Source organism: Rana temporaria, chromosome 6, assembly GCF_905171775.1.
Source record: "Rana temporaria chromosome 6, aRanTem1.1, whole genome shotgun sequence".
Classification (NCBI taxonomy): domain Eukaryota; kingdom Metazoa; phylum Chordata; class Amphibia; order Anura; family Ranidae; genus Rana; species Rana temporaria.
In genome coordinates, this window is record NC_053494.1 from 150,302,578 (window position 1) to 150,316,691 (window position 14,114).

The 14,114-nt window shown below is 42.7% G+C and overlaps 1 protein-coding gene across 1 annotated transcript in view; it reads left to right on the forward strand.

Annotated features, from left to right (window-relative positions):
* The window catches only part of TRAF3IP1 (TRAF3 interacting protein 1), a 77,594-nt gene that overhangs the window by 47,074 nt on the left and 16,406 nt on the right, over nt 1-14,114 (forward strand). The window contains exons 9-13 of the mRNA XM_040357573.1: nt 3,579-3,651; nt 5,286-5,369; nt 8,213-8,339; nt 8,423-8,459; nt 11,336-11,403. Coding sequence (XP_040213507.1) covers nt 3,579-3,651; nt 5,286-5,369; nt 8,213-8,339; nt 8,423-8,459; nt 11,336-11,403 — 389 coding nt within the window. The remainder of the gene's footprint in view (nt 1-3,578; nt 3,652-5,285; nt 5,370-8,212; nt 8,340-8,422; nt 8,460-11,335; nt 11,404-14,114) is intronic.

Sequence of the window (14,114 nt, forward strand, 5' to 3'; positions counted from 1 at the left end):
GACAACTCTGGAAGAGTCCACGAATGGGTCTGGCTTAGTCCGTCTAACGGATCGCTGCCTCTGCATGTGCATCTCCCCGAGGCTCGGGGGTCGGTCGGAGTCTGGGAGGGCAGTGGGTCGGCAGTCCGGGTAGGGTACTGCCTGGGACATATTATTTACTTCCCCTGTCGGGGAGTCAAGGGCCACAGAAACGTGGCAGCGTTTTGGAACGCCCAACCCTTCTCAGGGGCGGTAGACCGTTGCCGGATGGTCCGGGCATATGGTGTGCAGGCGGGGGTAACCGACGCCATGGTCGTAAAGATTGGTCTACCGATTAGTTTTGGCAACTGTGTAACACTGTTGAGATTTGGCCTCCTAGGACTGTGTCCACCCTATCCGGGGTACCGGCATGAACAATGCCATGATATTCATTAAATTGTAGAATCTTTGTACAATTCAATACAATTTTTTATACATATTTGTATAATTTATTTATATAATGAATATATAATTTGTATAATCCATCTATAATTTATTATTTGTAAAATTGAATAATGGATTTAGTTATATATTATAAGTAATAATATATATTAATAATATCATTAATAATAAATGTATTTATTCATTCAATCCTTAGATAGTTATTTAATACATTATTTATTAGGAGTATGTTGTAGGGAATAAATTCCCCGGAGATAAACATGCTATAATTTCTTTATTTAATTTATTGATTTATTGATCTATCTACATATTGATTATTTATTTAGTAGGATAAATAAGGTATATGTTCTAGGGAATAAATTCCCCAGCAATATAATTTGGGTATATATTGAATTATTTATTGTAGATTCGGTTATTTAAATTATTTAATTTAATTTATTTATTTATTTATTAGATATTGATTCATTGGAATGAAATATATATATTTATATATATATATATATATATATATATATATATATATATATATATATATATATATATCTGAAAAGATGTACTGCCATCTAGTGGTTGAAAGCATGGTGAAACAGCAGCAGGTTCCTGGCTACGACACCGCTGGGAAGGACATCCTGCGGTGTAAGGGGAGCCTGACGAGATTCTAACTCCAGAGGCGAAGTCTCGCGAGACTACGGCCTCTGGAGTTCTTATTGGCCCGAGGTTGTGAGGGACGGAACGGTCGATGAGAACCGTTCTCCCCGTCTCGCTCTCGATACCGAGAGAGGCACCGAAAGAGAGGAGAGGAGGAGAGGAGCGGCCGCGGCGGAGACCCCGCCCCCCACCTGAGCGCGCGGGGAGGGAGGGGGGGTTTGACAGTTGCCCAGGCATGGCGCCCGCCGAGGGAGCGAATGAAAAACAGCGCGGATCCCGCACGGACGCCGCAGTGCTCCGGCGTCAAAGAAAGGGAAAAAACCCGAGCAAAGAATCAAAGAATTGGATACAAACAAACGTGGCCTCTCAAACATATCTGCCTGACACCGCTCCGGTGTCAGGCAGACAGAAATAAAGCGCAGAAACGGGGGATAGCAGGGAGAACCCCCAGTATTCCACATCTTCCAAAAACTACAGAACAATCAATTCCGACAAAATACCTGACACCGGGGCATTCGGTATCAGGGAGGAATTCCATGGAAACTCCCCATGTTCCACAATACCTCAAACATATCAGTCAAGACTGAACAAAATCACCCGACACCGGGGCACTCGGTATCAGAGACCATATATACAATCAAACAATAAAGGTACATGAAACACCTATCTTGTAAATAATAAAGATACAAGAAGTACCTATCCTGTAAATAATAAAGGTACATGAAATACCTATCTTGTAAATAATAAAGGTACATGAAATACTTATCTTGTGTGCTCTGCCATGAGCAGAAAGAAAGAGGAATAGGTTACCTCAGACAGTCCCTTATATAGACTACGGTCTGGGAGGGGCTACGCTGGCCCAGGGACTGCTGGGAAGGGTAGTTCTTTGAATTTTTTCTTTTAAGTTACAATAAATGTTTACTGTATTTCTGCTATGGGCATTATTAAAGAAAGATAATGCATAAGATATGAGCCTCCTGTCTGAGGTATAATTGTATATTATACACACTGTACTCTGCTGTAATTCAGTATTGGAAATATTCCTCCTCATGCAGCTTTGAGATCTTTGCTTGTATGGTGTACAAGCCACAGAATAGAACCGGAATTTGATGCTTTACATCTGCATGTGGCACAAGTAAATGTCGGCATGAAAAAAAAACAAAAAAGTGCAGTGCTACCTTACTAATCGATAACACAATAATGGTGGAACCCTCTAATGTATGTAAATTTCAATGAACTTCAATATTACCTCAATACTGGTCTCTGTGATATGTAACTTCACATATAATACACATAATACTGAAAATAAAACCTAAAAATTACTGCACACTTTGCAGGGATGGTGTAAACCTCTCCTACAGATATTTGGCAATGGACGGTGTCAGTAAAACACAGTGTCCACTGCTTATCAGTGCAGCCTATCGGTCTGCCCATTAGTGTAGTTTAGTTTATCGGTGCCCATAAATGCAATTTCATCTGTGCCCACCAGTGCAGCTCATCAGTGCGGTCTCGCCAGTGCAGCTTATCTGTGCCCATCAGTGCGGTCTCGCCAGTGCAGCTTATCAGTGCGGTCTCACCAGTGCCCACCAGTCCAGCTTATCAGTGTGGTCTTATCAGTGCGGTCTCACCAGTGCCCACCAGTGCAGCTTATCGCTGCCTATCAGTGCAGAGTGGAGATCAATGACAGGAATCATCCGCATAACAGAGCCAAGATCTCGGGCTGACAGGTGCTGTATGTGAAAACACTGATTATTGTGATAGCGCAAAGCGGACTGTTCCAATGCCCGTAGGGAAGCGGGAAGTTACAGCGTTCAGTGTTTTCACATACAACAAACACCTATCCCTTCCTGAGATCTTCGCTCTGTCATGCGGATGATTTCTGTCATTGATCCCCACTTTGCTTGGAGAGATGGCCGGCAGGGGGGACGGGGAGGAGGAGGGAGCAGAGGAGGAGGCGGACACCACCTCCATGGTCGGCACAGACCGGGGGCTGTGAGACCCCCCTCCGCCCACTACAGCGAGCAGGGCGGAAATACAAGTCTCTACTCTACTCTAGTTTTAGAGAACTACAGATGGGCAGTGATAAGACTGCTGGCTGAGGATACAGGAGGAAGAGAAGCCAGTGGTCTTGCAAACAGGAAATCGCAGGGCAATATAATTTTTTCCGCAAGATCAGAAGGCTATTGCAGAGGAACTACAAAGCTCAGAAGATGGTTGGTGAAGGTAGGAGATCAGCAACAGGGACAATAAAAAATGTTTCCCCCCCCCCCCCCCCCCAGAGTTCTGATTTAATAAATTTGCAAAGATTTCAAACACACTTCTTTCACGTTGTCATTATGGGGTATTGTTTGTAGAATTTTGAGGGGAAAATAATGAATTTAATCCATTTTGGAATAAGGCTGTAACATAAAACAAAGGTGGAAAAATGTAAACACTGTGAATTATTTCCGTAATCAGCAGGGTTTATAATCTGTTGACACATTTCGTGACCTAGTTTTTATTTTATTTAGAGGGAAAAGACACTCAGGCAAAGAATACTGAAGATGAAGCTTCTGATGGGCGAACAAACCTCTCTGCTCAAAGGTAACGGCGTTCTACATAAAAATTAGATTAGACTTGTGCTGTGTGCGCCAAGTATACCAAAGATGTCCTAATTGGCATCTAAACAGTTTATTAAAATGATCGTATGAAAGCATAAAGTACTGATGTTTCAAAGCCACACAGGACCCCTTCTTCAGCCATGTGTGTGTGTGTGGGGGGGGGGGGGGGGGGGGGGGGAAGGGTGACCTGCCCAAAGAAGGAATCCTGCGCTGTGTGCTTAAACTGAAGCCAAGGAAAATAGGGATGTTGGTAACATGCAATAAAAGAAGTATGTTTTTTTTTTGCTATTTATACTTACCTCGCTGGATGGAGCATCAGGCTGATGCTGCCGCTGTCCCCCGGCGTCTCTGCACTGAGAACCGAGCCACCGAACATCACCGATGGCTTGGTTCTCGCTCCTCCCCGAGCAGAGCCATACTGACTGTCAGTCAGCATGGCTTCTGCTCTACTCGGTGCTCATTGGAGTGGAGAGGCGGGGGAGAGGCTGTCTCAGCGGCTCGCTGAGACTGCCATCAATCAGGGCAGCTGGAGGATCCCGACTTGGAAGTCGTGATGATGCGCTGCCCCGACTGATGGCAGTGACGTCGGCGGAGAGCGGACTTCAGACCGCTCTCCGCTGAAAACGGGTCACAGGAGTGCAAAACGAATTGCACTCCTGTGACCCAGAGGAGAAGCCCAGACGAAAAAGCTCTGACTGGACTTCTCCTTTTTAAGCCAGCATTTCTCAATCTTTTTTTAATTGCACCTTTTTGTATGCAAAATCCTGAGGCACTCCAGTTTAAACAATTAGAAACCTAAATATTACTCATCAATGAGAAACTTAAGCCCAGGATGATGAACACAACTAACTTCCTTCATGAAATTAACTTCACATCAAATGCCCCCCCCCCCCCATAACATGAGAGTCACACCTATATATTATGGTCTCCCATCACAAGTCTTCTGATCACTTCAGAGCCCCACTCTTGGTTCCAGCAGTGCAGCAAAGGTTGGAAGGTGGTGCAGGTCTGGGGAAACCTAACTTCCGTCTTCTCCTGAATGCTGGGGGCAGTCCTGCATGTTGCCTGCCCTAGATCAGCATCATTGCATTGCCATGGTGAGGATGGTCAGCTGCCAACACCATAGCAAGGAATTATGCCATGAATAGTGCCCTAGATCAACAATTGTTTTTATGGTGCTGGTGGCCAGCTTGTCCGCACCAAGGTAACTCATGACACAGATCCACGGCAAACTGGGTGCTGGTAAGCCAGGAAATAATAGCAAATGCCACATGTGGCTTGCCAGTTCGAACTGAAAAACATTAAATCCTGATTGACTTGTGCTCTATGACTGGCATGGGCTTTTATGAGATGTGGTACATGATTTGAAAGTGACTGCTTCATGCTTGGTAGTACTTCCAAATTATTATAAAATCTGCCAGTTTGCCCAAAGTTTTTAAAACAAAAACTTTTTTTTTTTTTTTTTTAGACTTTATACATGACAAGTTAATCTGAATTTGCAACTAATTTAGCGGTTGCTGATTGTATTGCTTGATTTATAGATAGTAAAGATAATGCTAAAGAACAGAATCAATGGTGTCTCAGTACGCTAACTTATTGTCCTACTATGTATTGCAGAAGAATCCCTCGACCTGGAAGTGCACGACCAGCTCCACCAAGAGTAAAGAGGCAACCCAGCACAGACAACATTGTCCCTGAAAGGTAAAATGATGATTATTATTACAGGTATTTTATATAGCTCTGATAATATGCGCAGCAACTTACATATTGATTATACATTCACATCAGTCACTGCCCTTAAGGAGTTTACAATCTAAGCTCCCTTACTCACATTCATGAATACACATACTAGGGCAATTTAGACAGGAGCCAATTGCCCTACCAGCATGTTTTTGGAGTGTGCAAGGAAACCAGAGTACACCGGAGGAAACCCACGGCAGGCACAGAGAGAACATGCAGGCAGATTGAAAACCCTTTCTGAGTGAAATTTTTTTAATTTTCGATTTTTTTTGCTTTTACAACAAATAAAAGTAACGAACATAGTGCTACGTCTCATGTTTACATTTTATGTCACACTGTATTTGCGCAGTGGTCTTTCAAACGCAATTTTTGGGGGAAAAAATACACTTCACTGAATTAGAAAACGAAACCATAAAGTTAGCCGAATTTTTTGAATATTGTGAAAGATGCTGTTACGCCGAGTAAATAGATGCCTAACATGTTAGGGTTTAAAATTGCGCACACTCGTGGAATGGCGACAAACTACAGAACCAAAAAAAAAAACCTCCCTAGGACATGATTTCAACATTTGTAACGGTTACCAGTTTAGAGATCTTTTGATAGAATTATTGCTCTCACTCTGACAATCGCGGTGGTGTGTGATTTGAGCACCATTTACATTTGCAGGCATGACTTGCGGATGCATTTTCTTTGGTGTGAGGGGACGGGGGTGCTTTTTAATTTTTTTTTTTTTTTCTCCTTATTATTTTATTTTCTATTTTTTAAATTGTCCCTTTTTGACAATTTTAAATTCAAAATCTGCTTGCTTTTACGCTAAAAAGCGTCTCTGGGGTGAAGCCGGCAGCTGCATCACCCACGTACCACCACTTTCTCAAAATTACGTACAGGTAAGTTGTTTCGCAGGAAGTGGTTGAAGCATTAGATCAAACGTGCGTTTTTTTTTTTTTTTTTTACCCAATGCTTTCTATTGTAGAGGAGAGATGTGGGGGTCTTATTGACATCAGATCGCTACATAAAAAGAACCTGTCATGCTATATTGTTGTCACAAGGGATGTTTAGATTTATTGTGACAGCAATAAAAGTGTGCAAACAATTTTTTTTAAAGGGACAATATAAAAAATGTAGGTCACACCCACATACACTATATTACCAAAAGTATTGGGACGCCGCCTGTCTTTCCAGCACATGAACTTTCATGGCGTTTTAGTCCATAGGGTTCAATATTGAGTTGGCCCACCTTTTGCAGCTATAACAGTTTCTGCTCTTGGTGAAGGCTGTCCACATGGTTAAGGAGTGTGTTTGACCAATCTTCCAGAAGCATGTTTGTGAGATCAGGTGCTGATGTTGGACGAGAAGGCCTGGCTCACATTCTCCACTCTAATCTCAAAGATGCTCTATCGGGTTGAGATTAGGACTCTGTGCAGGCCAAGCAAGTTCCCCCACCCCATCCATGCCTTTTATGGACCTTGCTTTGTGCACTGGTGCGCAGTCATGTTGGAACAGGAAGGGGCCATCCCCAAACTGTTCCCACAAAGTAAGGAACATTAAATTGTCCAGAATGTCTTGGTATGCTGACGTCTTAAGTGTTCCATTCTCTGGAACTAAGGGGTCAAGCCCAAACCCTGAAAAACCTACCCCCCCCCCCCTTCACCAAATGATTTGGACCAGTGCACAAAGCAAGGTCCATAAAGACATGGAGGAGTGTGTTTGGGGTGGAGGCAGAGCTTAACAGAGAAAAATTCACAGCCTGTTTAACCAAAGGGCTTCTATACCAAAATGTCTGTAATTTTTTAATCGGATGTTAATACACACACATTTTTTTTTCTTCAATTTGAAGTGGTGCAGTGAGAACACTCAAAACACCAAGTGCAAAAAAAGTGGGCATGCAAAAGGTGAAGCACACACAAAAGTGCACAGGGTGTACATATGGTCCTCCTCAGAAGAGAAAGAACCCTAGCCCTGATTCCCTGTGGCACAAGGCCTCTGACAGAGACTGGGGTACTTGTGGTCCACCCAGGTGAAACCAAGCAGACCCCATTCCTCGGGAGGCCAGGTGAAGCAAGGCCTGCCCAAGTTCTAGGTGGAGCTCCCCTGAAGAGAGTCCCTATTGGAGGGGGAGAACCTGACCGAAAGGCCATGTGTCCTTCCCCCTTAAGACTTTCAGGGCAACTCATAAGAACCTACACCCTAGTGAGTAAAGTGCAAAAATGACAAACGCACATATTTATAAAAGGGTAAGGGCTAAGTGCTTTGTGCCAGTGTATAATACAATGGTGGGCCCTTTGGCTAGGTATAAAAGTTGCTCCAGTTCTAGCCAAAAGGCCTGGTCCAGGAGGCAGGTGTGCAATAGTGCAGCGACTTTGGTGCCATAAAAAAAAACAGTGAGCTCCCCCACTGAGAATTTCTGACACCCCTTAACTGCCACTCCAGGGGCACATACACTGCAGGCTTCTCTCAGCCCTGACCCGCACCAGACCAGAGCTGCATCCCTACCAGAAAGACAGTAGAACTTAGGGGGAGGGCCTTGCCTTCAACTAGGGACAAACCTGATGCACCAGGCCAGAATCAACCCAGGAGGAAAAAGTCGTTCTTACCTTATTACATTAGATGGAATTCTCACTGGCGCCCCCACTCAATAAGGGGCACCAGCTTTCTCCCTCTCTCGATAACTGATAAGAACAGATGATAAACATGATCTTTGCAAATACATACAATATCAATGTAATAATGATATTGCGGACTGCATTCATAGTTCAGCGCTTAGCCATAGAGGTTATTCAGATATTTATTTATTTTTCACTTAGGGTTGGCAGTGGAAAGGGTGTCTCCAGTGTAATTGTGGAGAAGCCGAAAGATGACGGTGATGACGATAACGAATTTGTGGTGGAGGAAGCGTCTCCTCAGCTGTCGGATCTGCCTGCAATGGAGATGGTAAGTAATAGAGCTGCATAGAGACATGGTAAATGCAGAATATTAGTCACATTGATTAACTGACTAATGTCTTCCCCCTCCAGGAGTCGGCGCTAGACCTCCCTGCGGATGAAAAGCATGGTAAGAGTGATACTATTCAGTGGTTAGTCCTTGTAGTTGTAATATTGAAACTATTAAACATCCATATGTGACTTGCAATACAATATAATTGCTTAGTTAAAATATAATTGGTCTGCCAAGGTAAAGGGGTGTGTGGGTGTGTGGGTGTGTGGGTGTGTGTGTGTGTGTGTGTGTGTGTGTGTGTTTTTTTTTAAGTGACAAAACATATTGGAGCTGATTTTAAAAATTTCTTTCAATAAATCGTGTTAAGATCCACTTAAATTATCTAGTGAAGTGAAAAGAAAATCCGTCATCCAATTCTCTATCCGATTAAGGCATTTCTCTAGTCCGAGATAATGATCCTTTTTGTTGCTGATACGAAAATAGAGTTGGGTGTCATCCGCGTAGGAATGGTAGAGTAAATTCTGGTTACTGATGATTTCGAGGAGGGGGCGGAGATAAATATTGAATAGTAAGGATGACCCCTGAGGGACTCCGCATGACACCGTGCGTTTTTCAGAAGTGAACGGACCTAGTTTCACTATCTGTGATCGGTTTTCCAAAAAGGAGGAGAACCAGGGAAGATCCGAGTCTGCCACTCTAGCTACTTCCGCTAGGCAGGTCAGCAGCAATTTGTGGTATACTGTATCAAAAGCTGCACTCAGGTCCAACAGTACCAGAAGACAAGATTCTCCTTTATCTGCAGCTTGAGAGCGTCATCCCATATTTTGAGAAGTGCTGTTTTCGTTCCATGACCAGGACGGAAACCCGATTGAAATGGGTCCAGTAGTTTGTGGGTCTCTAAATGGTGTTGTAGCTGTTGCACTACTGCTTTCTCCATTACCTAGAAGAAGATGTTTAGGCCTGTTATGGGTCGACGATGGTTGGGTCTTTGGGGTCGAGCCCTGTTTTTTTTAAAATGGGCTTAATTATGCCTTGTTTCAGGGAGGTCGGCACCATGCCTTCCTTAAAAGATTGGTGTATGAGGTGCGTGATAGCCGGTGCCAAAATATCTGCACATTCTTTCAACAGTTTAGTGGGAATGATATCATTAGGTGATGTACTGTCTCGCAGAGCACCAATGATATTTCTGGTGGTGTCGATGGAGATTGGAGATTGATTTTAGTGTGAATTTCGTTGATTGTGGCATATTTGTATTAATATTGCCTTTTTGGTTTAAAGGGGGGTGGGTAGAGGTTCTCTTTTGCTGAATAATTTCATGGATATTTTCAATTTTGTTAATAAAATAATGCGATAATTCGTTGCAAAAATTTTGCGATTCAAAATTCGGAGCCTCTAGGCAGGCTGGATTCATGGTCTGAGCAACTAAATTAAAGAGTTTGCGGGGACGGTTGTGGGCTTTGGTGAGGATATTAGAAAAATTATCTTCTTTTGCTTCAAAGATTTCTTTGTGATATTTCTTGGTGATTAATTTGTAAATTATGTGGTTTCCCTCTGTTGAGCTTCTTCTCCAGGCTGCTTCCGCTCTCCTGCATTCTTGCTTCAGCAACGTGAGATTGTCGTTGAACCAACCGGAGTTGTTTTTCCGGATGAGCGTTTTGCGTTTCGGAGCTACTATGTCTGCTGTCTGTAGTAGAGCTTTGTTGATGGAGTTGAGCGTTTCCGCTGCTGTTTGACATTGTACTATTGTTTTTATTTTGTTTAATAATGTAGTTTTGAATAGTTCCGAATGGAGCTTCTTCTGGGATCTTGTCCAGTGTGTTGTTAACGGGTTTGTCGGGTTTTTTAAGAGGGTGTTTATAGTGATTTTTAATTTGATTGCATGGTGATCTGTCCAGGGTAGGGGGCTCATTTTCCAGTGTGTTGATATCCATATCTTGTTTGAAGATAAGATCGATAGTGTGACCTGAAACATGTGTTGGCCCGCATACTGGTTGCTGCAGACCTAATCCTTCCAAGTGGTCAATGCAGGCGTCGGCGACGGGGTCCTGTGAGGAATTGGCCCAGAGGTTGAAGTCCCCAAGTAGCAGGAGATGTTTGATATTTAAGGTATAGGTGGAGATGAATTCTGTCAATGATGTGAGGAGCTGCGTTTTTGGTCCAGGTGATCTGTAGGCACGCAGTTAACCTTTTAATCGCCCCTGATATTAACCCCTTCCCAGCCAGAGTCATTAGTACAGTGACAGTGCATATTTTTTAGCACTGATCACTGTAATAATGTCACTGGTCCTCAAAAAGTGTCAGTTTGTGTCAAAATTGTCCACCACAATATCACAGTCCTGCTATAAGCCGCTGATTGCCACCACTACTATTTAAAAAAAAAAAATGAAGAAGATAAAAATATGCCTTAGCTTGTAGATACTATAACTTTTGCGCCAATCAATCCAATATACGCTTATTGGGATTTTTTTTTTACCAAAAATATGTAGCAGAATACATATTGGCCTAAATTGATAAAAAAATGGATTAAAAAAAATTGGATATGTTTTATAGCAGAAAGTAAAAAATATTGCTTTTGCTTTCAAAATTGTTGGTCTTTTTTTGTTTATAGCACAAAAAAAAACGCAGAGGTAATCGAATACCACCAAAAGAAGGCTCTATTTGGGGGGAAAAAAATGACATAAATTGTATTTGTACAGCACCCCACGGCTGCGCAATTGTCAGTCAAAGTAACGCAGTGTCATATCGCAAAAAATGGCCTGGTCAGGAAGGGGGGAAACCTTCGGGAGGTCAGGTGGTTAATCATACCAAGGACTGTTGATGCTGGAATTTTTTTTGTAGCCACTAGGGGGAGATGGTTATCTTTCTCTTATTTAATCTAATTCTCACAAAGGTCAAACCGGACTGTGATGCTGATTTCGGAATAGGATTAAATATAGCATATTTCATCTATTTAAAATATACAGCACTTATAGCAAACATTTCTGATTTTACAGGCAGTCTTGTTAAGAAAATCTTAGAGACCAAAAAGGAATTTGAGACACAACCTGATGCAGGCAGTAAGGTAAGATCCACATCAATTTGGTGCACAATCGGTAATTTTTCCATGATATTTGGAACAAACAATTGTTTTTATTCTTTCTTAACACTTTCCTTTTTTTATCTAATTTTAAATTTATAAATGGGAAAAGGAAGACAAAGCTATAGCTGTGAACAGATAGTGCAGGTAGAAAATGTAAAACATATTTTATACAAAACAGACAAAAAAAATACAAAAATTTACCTCATTCCCTCCTGCACACCCTACATGCCCCAATATTGGTATATAATATCGATATCGGTGCCAATACTAAGTATTTGCACGAGTATTGGTACTCGTGCAAATGCTCCAATACCTGAAACCGTCACTTTCGGGCTCGGTTCTTTCAGCTGTTACTGACAACTGAAATGTAAAAAAAAAAAAAACATCAGCTGCGATGCCGACATCGCTGGACTCCAGGACAGGTATGTGTATTATTAAAAGCCAGCAGCAGTATGGGTAGCTGCTGGCTTTTAATTTTTGCAGCGGAGGGTGGACCTCTGCTTTTAAAGCAACCTGTCAAGTAAAAAAAAAATGTTTTTGTTTAAATAAATGTTCCTCTGTTTAACCCCTTTTTAACCCCTAATTTACGCTATTCGGCCTTAAAGTGATTGTAAAGGTAGAAGTTTTTTTTTCTTAATGCAATCTATGCATTAAGACAAAAAGCCTTCTTTGCGCAGCAGCCCCCCTCAGCCCCCTTAATACTTACCTGACCCTCATCTAGATCCAGTGGTGATGTAGGAATGCATCAGCTGCTCGGGACTCCCCTCCTCATTGTCTGAGATGGCAGCACGGCGCCATTGGCTCCCGCTGCTGTCAGTCAGCCAATGAGAAATGAAAGGGGGTGGGGCCCGGCCACGGCTCTGTGTCTGAATAGACACGGGGAGCTGTGACTCGGCTCGGGTGCCACCATAGCAACCTGCTTGTTTTGGTGGCACTCAACAGGAGGTAGGAACCCGAGAAGGGGAGGATCTGGGCTGCTCTGTGCAAAAACACTGCACAGGGCAGGTAAGTATGACATGTTTGTTATTTTTACCTAAAAAAATAAAAGGAGATTTTACAATCACTTTAACTCCTTATTCTCCTCCATTTAGTCAATATTTTTCTGCAGATTTTTTAATTTTTTCTTGTTCACTACTACTTTATAAGGCTACTTTCACACGAGGCGGACGCCGATACGGAGTCCGCCGGCTCAGCGGGAGATCTCTCCGCTGATCTACGCTGAGACGGCAGATGACAAGTCCCTCTCTGCTCACTGAGCTGGGAGGGGCTTGTGCAGTGCCATTGTCTCCTATGAAGTGATCTGATGAAAACAGACAGCATGTCCGTTTTCATCAGATCTCATCCGATCCACCATGGATGGATGGGGACGTATCGCCATACGTCTTTTGGCAGGTCAGGTCGGATGTCAGCGGACATGTCTTCGCTGACATCCGACGCTCCATAGGATTGCATTGAGCGGCTGTTCAGGTCTGCCGACAAAACTGTGAAAGGGGCCTAAACGATTAATAATTAAAACTTTTTTTTGCATTGTTTGTTTAATATTTTTACACCTTTTTAACATATATTTACACGTTTCACATTGCAAATAGTGCAACATTAAAAAAAAAAAAAAAAATGTCAGTGCTTTGTACCATTGTTGACAGCTGGAGTGTAAGTTGCCGGCAGGCATCAGTAATTAGTATCTGCTGTAAAAAAAAAAAAAAATGGTATCGGTGCATCCCTAGTTGTAACATCTACACCCCTAATGTGGGCCAGGTAGAGTTCCTTGAGATGTGACTTTTCAGAGGGCCTTTAGATAGATGGAGGCAATCTCCATGTCACCCTAGATCCCGTGTTGGATGTTTTAATGGGAGCTTCATATTTTTCTGTAGCAGCACTCCAAAGACTTAAAGTGTTAATAAACCTACATTAGTAAAATTAGTCTGTATATGCAGTAAAGCATATTCGTTATACTCACTGTGGAAGGGGTTAGGCTTGCGCATTGTGTAAAAAGGCTGTTTTATCCTGTCTTCTCTATTCCTCCCCTTCCACAGTCCCCTATTTATCGCCTGACAGTACAGAGCCCTAGGAGGCACTCTGCACATGCTCAGTTTGTGGTGTATTGCTAGAAAGTTTTTTTCTTTTCGGAGGGTGCATGTGATCGGCACAGGGCCAATCTGCACTGTCCAGACATAGGGTCATGGGTCATGCAGCCTCATGGGATAATCGGAGGAGAATGAAAATGACTCTTTTTAAGCTTTAACCAGTGCTCGGCTGGACACTGATAGAAGTCACAAGACTACTATATACTGCTGATGAGAAAAGGTATTTAGCAGTTTATATTTACTAAAATAATTGCATTTCCATGTTCTGTGTACTGTGGGAGACCAGATATAGTGAATACAGGGTTCTGGGTTTAATAACACTTAAGCGGGCATTACCAGGTGAGGGATTTGTTAATATGTGGCACTCATTGTACTCTGACATCAGTGACTATTCTTTCAAGAAATAATACCAGTGCTGATTTTAGCAGATGTAGAGAAGGCCTTTATTAAGCATGTAATGCCATATTTTGGTCTGGGGACCAACATGTGTCCCTGAATAGATGCCTTTTTAGTCTCACCTCACAACGGCGGTTGGAGCCAATGAAACGATCTCAATTGAATTCTCATTGAGCAATGGAACAAGACAGGAATGCCCCCTGTCCCCTCATT